Source organism: Trichomonas vaginalis (genome assembly GCF_026262505.1).
Source record: "Trichomonas vaginalis G3 chromosome Unknown ctg_208, whole genome shotgun sequence".
NCBI classification, from domain to species: Eukaryota; Parabasalia; order Trichomonadida; family Trichomonadidae; genus Trichomonas; species Trichomonas vaginalis.
This window is the reverse complement of record NW_026529295.1, coordinates 1-6,344: the sequence shown is the minus strand read 5'-3', so window position 1 is coordinate 6,344 and position 6,344 is coordinate 1. Positions and strand designations below refer to the sequence as shown.

General features: G+C 34.8%; 3 protein-coding genes and 1 pseudogene across 4 annotated transcripts, besides 2 other annotated features; 1 reads left to right on the top strand and 3 right to left on the bottom strand.

Moving 5' to 3' along the window:
• Nucleotides 1–150: 150 nt before the first annotated feature.
• Nucleotides 151–709, bottom strand: TVAGG3_1094020 (annotated as a pseudogene). Its single transcript has one exon. A coding segment is annotated over exon 1 (559 nt).
• A 496-nt stretch (nucleotides 710–1,205) lies between these two features.
• Nucleotides 1,206–3,410: a mobile genetic element.
• TVAGG3_1094010 (uncharacterized protein) lies at nucleotides 1,816–2,301 on the top strand (the record flags this gene model as incomplete). Its single annotated transcript, XM_053888520.1, has 1 exon — nucleotides 1,816–2,301. One exon carries the CDS (start codon nucleotides 1,816–1,818, stop codon nucleotides 2,299–2,301), a length of 486 nt encoding a protein of 161 aa, XP_053744353.1.
• A 989-nt stretch (nucleotides 3,411–4,399) lies between the features above and the next one.
• On the bottom strand, nucleotides 4,400–4,642 carry TVAGG3_1093990 (serine threonine-protein phosphatase family; the record flags this gene model as incomplete). Its single annotated transcript, XM_053888519.1, has 1 exon — nucleotides 4,400–4,642. One exon carries the CDS (start codon nucleotides 4,640–4,642, stop codon nucleotides 4,400–4,402), a length of 243 nt encoding a protein of 80 aa, XP_053744352.1.
• An 18-nt stretch (nucleotides 4,643–4,660) lies between these two features.
• TVAGG3_1093980 (uncharacterized protein) lies at nucleotides 4,661–5,023 on the bottom strand (the record flags this gene model as incomplete). The annotated part of the gene is made up of 1 exon (XM_053888518.1): nucleotides 4,661–5,023. One exon carries the CDS (start codon nucleotides 5,021–5,023, stop codon nucleotides 4,661–4,663), a length of 363 nt encoding a protein of 120 aa, XP_053744351.1.
• A 1,268-nt stretch (nucleotides 5,024–6,291) lies between these two features.
• Nucleotides 6,292–6,344: a mobile genetic element.

Sequence of the window (6,344 nt, the reverse complement as noted above, 5' to 3'; positions counted from 1 at the left end):
TGTCATAGACTTTTATGGGTCTTCCCTTCCTATATTTAAACTTCTTTGAAACTTTCCAACCATATCTTTCTAACTCTGCTTTTATTCTAGCAGATTTTCTATCCATTCTATATGGGGGCATTTTTATAAAAATAAAAAATGTTTTTTTCTTTACTTTACGTAACCGCCTGCTGCCATAAGTCTTTGACGCCAACCCATACCAGCTAATGAAGGTTGACTTGGTTTAGTTTGGAAACTAAACTTTGGTTTTGGTTTATCTTCAGTTTTTGGTTTCTCTTCTTCTATCGGTTTTTCGTCACTTTTCGGTTCCTCTGACTTTACCTCACTGCAGGAACAGTTGTGTCGTCAACATCTTCATAAATATCATATGCCATTTGTTTTTGTTTTCCTTTCAACTTTTTGTGTTTGTTGTAAAGTTTAGAATATTTCGACTCTAAGTCAATGAGATGTTCTATAATGAACTGTTGGTCAGTGAAGTAAACTTTTCCATCTGTTGTCTCGAAAGCTCCTTCAGACTTCAATATTTTATTTGTGAGAGTCTGTTTCTTTTTTGAGATACTAGCCGTTCCATTTCTATGAAAAGTGACTTTGTAGTTAGGGTTTGTATTTCCAGACCTGGCACTTTCTATTATTGAATTTTTCTCTTCATCTGTAAGTTCTTTGACAGGTTTTGACAATGGTTCTGAACTTTTTGTTTGTGGTGTCAAATCTACCGTTTCAACTTCTTCGGTCATTTCATCTCAGTAAAAAATTTTAGTTTGGTTTGTTTTCAACTGGTTGTTTAGGTTTTTTAAGTCGGTCTAAAACTTCCTGAGGTATAGGAAGAACTTGACAAACACGTTTGTGTAACTGCTGGAAGCGACAAATCCATCTTGAACCCATTTGTCTCAATGCTGTATTGTTCATTTCATCTCAGTAAAAAATTTTACATTCCCCACGTTTGAGGCGGTTGAGGTTGGTTGTTGTTTACCCATGTTGTGCATGGTTATATCCTCTGTTAAAGAATCTTTCACCTTGGTCCATATAGTGCCTGCTTGGTTATAGTAGTCATTTGCTTTGTTATAGTAGTTTCCTGCTTGTCTTCCTACATTGTCCATCCATCCTTGAACTTTTCCTCTTGTTTCAGGATTTGGAATAAGATTTGCTGCATCTCGTGCTACATCCCAACCTTTCTGTACAGTTTGTATAATAGGTTGTGCTTTCTCTTTAAGTATACCTAATGTACTCAAAATCTTCCTTCCAACTCCAAATACACCTCTGGCTATTGTTCCCACTGCGGGCAAAAATCTGGATGCAACTCCTGCTAATGCGCCAAATAAACCCATTTCTTATGGGTTAAAAAATGACGAATCCAAACAAGGACCCCTATGTTTCTAAAGCGACAAAGAAAGCACTCATGATAAAAATCTTTAGTTCAACACCAAATGCTTGGTTTATGGATATCTTGGAAAACATTCCGAGAGTTAGAGAAGATGGACCACCATACTGGCTAATATTTGTCGGTCAAAACACAAGATACTGTGAAGCCATACCATTATGTCCAAAAATATTTTAGATGTGAAAACTGCTTTGACAATATTCGTTGACAAATACCATCCAACAAAACTGACATCTGACTGTGAAAGTTCTTTCAAATCAGACGATATTAAAAACTATCTGCGTTCAAAAAATGTAAACCAATATTTCATTGTCGACCAAAACCATTCTGCTCTTGGTGTCATTGACAGTTGTATAAAAATCTTAAGAGACTTAAACCAACCACAAGGTGGTGAGGTAGATGAAATGTCATATGACGACAAATATAGACACTTCTCCATGGCAAAGATGAGACAAGTTTTAAATATTTACAATAGCCGTAAACAAAAAGGTTTGGGAAACCACTCCCCCGAAGAAATGAAAAACAACCCCGACTTAGAGAAAGACTATATATTTAATAGTTTAGTCAAAAGAGACAAACAAGAAAGAATGCCAGGCTTCAAACTTAAGAAAGGTGACAAAGTAAAAATAGAAATACCTAAACGCGACCCATATGAAAATACTATTGACTATGACAACAATGGGAACTCGACAGGTACTCACATTCGTGTTCGTAAAAATAGAAGAAAGTATACAAGAGAATATTATGAAGTTTTAGGCAAACATGGCAAAATGTACAGACTGCAAGCAGAAGATAAAACTACTATTGTCAGACCTCGTTTCAAACTTGTCAAAGTTCAAGGTGGTATACTTTCAAAGACAGTTCCTAACAAATATAAGACAACTCCTGACGAATATGCTAAAGAAGTTGAAAATGACGACTAAGCATTTCTATACCATGCGTAAACTGTCATGTAAGGTGGCATGTAGTCTTTACTTTGTCCCGTTGTTTGCGTATACCCTGAAACGCGATGTGTATGGTTTCCTCCTCCTCAGTGTTACTCCAGTAACAATTTATAGCAAACTTAACGTCCTCTTTAACATCATATCCTTTACCTTTTGTCATTCCTGACCAATCCCAAAATCTATGCTTATGCAACCTGCTTCAGATGTACTTAAACTTACGTAGTGACTGTGCGCAGGTAAATTTGCACCTGAAATCGTTTTACTTCCACCTGTTTCCTTTGAAGAGTTTGCACAATACAAAAACCTGTCGACTATTTGAGTCCAAGTTCCGAACCAAGTACTACTTCTGGTCTGGTAGAGTTCATTGACGTGTAAATAGAACCTATAGGATATAGTGTTTGAAGTATTTCTGTCTTTAACGTTTGAAGCTCTGTTTTGTCAGCTTTTTTATCATATAAATCTTGAGCAGTGAATTTAACTTTGTTTTCATCCTCCATGACATAGACATTTCTACATCTAATGTATCTCATCGTTGTTATGTCTTCTTCCGATGTTAAACCTTGTGGAAAGTTAGGAGGTTTCCAATCTAATACATCCCCACCAGCTCCTTCAACCGTTCCTTCAATATTTTCTATACCAACAGTTGCGAAGAAATCGTGTGTATGTCCAACGTCACTTTTCTTGTTTAAGGTTTCTTGTAAGTTTGTAATATCAGATATGGTATGTGTATGAGTCTTTTTAGAATATTCTTTGTCAGCTCTTGTCACTTCACTTGACATTTTATTGTCAACATATGTTTTATCTGCTTTGTCATCTAACATTGCTGGTAGTTCATCTACGTCATAGATGTTATGTGTATGATGTTTTTGTGGGTATGTTCTATCTGTCCATGCGAGAATATAGTCTCTTGTTGCATCTACATATTCTTTGTCAGCTTTGTTGTCAATATCTGCTTTCAAAAGAAGTTCATTTATAGGTTTCTCGTTTAAAGTTCCTTTTGTTGGATTTATACAGACAGTATGGTTCTTATTGTCTTGAAACAGAAACTCATCTGTCATTGGGTTTAATGTCAGTTTTAAGTTTCCTTCTTTCAATGACTCAGATATCTTAGAATAGTTTGAAAAGTTTGTTGTGTTCTTATTTAGAGCTTGCATAATGAGTTGTCGGTTGTGTTGTATTTCTCTCATAGACGCTGTTTCATTTGACATTTTTATTCTAGATAAAATATGCTTCCAATAGAAAAAGAAAATTCAAGAGTTGCTACAACTAAACCATTAGATGAACTTTTTACTAATGTCGGTCAAAAGTTTGAGACAGAGACCGTAAAGCATGAAGGCTATCGTTTTGACTACCCGTTAAGATGGTAAGAGACCCATCTGTCACAAAAGCTATTGGCTTTCGTAGAATGAAGTTTGTGTCTGTAGAAGATAAAAGTTTTCCATTTATTGTAAGGTTTCATATAGATTATATATCTGAAGGGAAACGAAAAATGTGGGAAGAAATTGAGCTAATACAAGTTGACCTTTCATCTTCTCTACAGACTGCGTTAAAAAATATAGAAGATAAAATAAATTCATGTTATGCAAAATATGCTGATGAATATGCAAATACCGAGAGCACACTTTATGTGAGAATTGTATATGACAAACAAAATTCACAAGTGTCATTTCAAATCTACGAAGACAATCCAAAGAAAGACGAACAAATATATACAGAATTCACTGCAATGTCATGGTATTATTTGCAAAGAATGTTAAATCAGAAAGTCGAACTTCCTTTAGCAAATATTTACAGTCGATATGCAAGAGATGAACCATATTTATTTAAAGATGTTTTCGACCAGCTGCTATTATTGTTCATGCTTCATTTTCTGGCGCTCAAAACTCTTTCTTATGCTTGGCAAATGACTTTTACGAAAAACCTACAAAGCTATATGAACCACCAAGTGGAAGTATTTCAGACTTTCAAGTATGGTTTACTACAGATGGAAGAAAGAGAATAATTCCATTATACCATGCGTTTTACTTAGAACTTAGTTTCATATACAACTACTATCGAACGGTAAAAATATAATTTTTTAATACGGTTGAGGTGTTGGATTTGGTTGCCAACTAGACTGTGGTGCAGGTTCAGGCTGTTGTATAACAGGAGCTTGTTCTTCTGGTTCAGGGTCTTTAGGTATAATACCAACAAACTGACCTACTCTTTTACCAATATTTTTGACTCCGTTCCAAATTCCTCTTCCTACGGTTTTTATTCCATTCCATATACCTCTTCCAACATTTCGAAAGAAGTTTCCAATACTACTGAAGAAACCCATTTTACTATATGTAAAAATCTAATGTCCGCCTAGTCTCTTACGTTTCCTGTTGAGTTCCATAGCATTCTTTAACTGGAGCTCATACATTCTGTTTCTCCTCTGGTAGAAAACATATTCTGGGTCAACTCCTGTGTTCGCGTCATCTGCATAAAGTTGTTTATATCCCACTTCAGGGTTTGTATAAAACTCTTTCCATCTCATATTTGCATACCATGGTGGCAAACCTAACGCAGCGTCATTTGACATGGCAGTTTGCATTTGTACATCTGTTGGCACTTGACCATAGTTTGCCATTGCAGTTTGTATTCTAACTTCATTTGGAATATTCTCTGGGTTTGGTTGTCCAGGTTGCTGTGCATTCGCTAAGTTCTGTGCGTCCATTTAATATTAGATAAAAATATCTCTTACGAGTACATTACTGAACATTTGCAGGCATTGGTTCATCTTCATATTCTCTATATCTTTCTGCCACGTCAAATAAGTAAATGACACAATGGAAAAAACCTAAAACAAGTAGTCCTATTTCAAACACATTTACTTACTAGTAAAATTTCTTTGTTATGACACTTTCTCCAGTTTATAGGACCTCTCTCATATTCTATCTTATCGTATCTAAACTCATAGTCATGTATGTCCTCTAACCATCTCATGACACTTTCCAAACCACTTTTATCGGATGTAAAGTAAAAGCATGGATGGTTATGTAAAACGTCTAAAGTTTCTAAAGAGTCTCTCAAAGTCCAGTCTACTTGGTATTGAAAATCCCATGTGTTATAGAACGGCGGGTCTACTATAAAGAAAACATTTTCCTTGTCTTTATATTTTTCATACAACTCTGTCCAATGACATCTCACAAACTCTATACCCTCAATATATTTTTCTATGTCCTCTTTGAAAACATTTGTATAGTTGAGATATAAAACTTTTGACATAAGTGTTTCAATGTCATGAACTCTTATAGCACCACTATATAATAGTCTAGCAGATATACTATCCCAGTCTATATATTCTGCTTTTTTCAAAACTCTCTCACAATATTTTTTTATCTAATGGTATACGTTCCATCTTACCTATAGGTATCTTTTCTTTTAACTCTTTCAATATTTTGTTAGTCTGGAATATGTTTGAGACGGTTCATATAGTTTGTCGAAGTCATTGCATATAATCTTTGAGTCAGGAAATACAGTATGGCACAAATGGGATATATAGAAACTTCCACCGAACAAATCTACAAATGTTAGACCATTCGGTAGTTTCTTAAGTTCTCTCAATAGAATATCTTTACATCTACTCTTATTTCCAAAGAAGGGTAACGGTGGTTTTGTAAAATTCATTTATATATAATAATAAAATGTTTTTTCCTGAAAAGTGACAGAAAAGTGACAAAACATGTACGAAGAAGTCTTGAAAATTCAAGAGGGTAGAAAAGAGGTTAGAAAAGAGGTTATATCTAACCTTCTACCCTAAACATTATTTTTGTCTGATTTTACGAAGAAGTCTTGACAAAACATGAAAACATATATAATTTGTGAAAAGCTCCTGGAAGACCCGTATATAAGAACTTCATTTATACTAAAATCTTCAGGGCTAGAAGGGCGCAGCCCCTGGAAGCCCCAATACTTTTTTTTTTTTTTTTTTTTTTTTTTTTTCAACAATTCCTTCGCAAACGGGGAAACTTTGTCCGAATAGTTTAACATTCGGA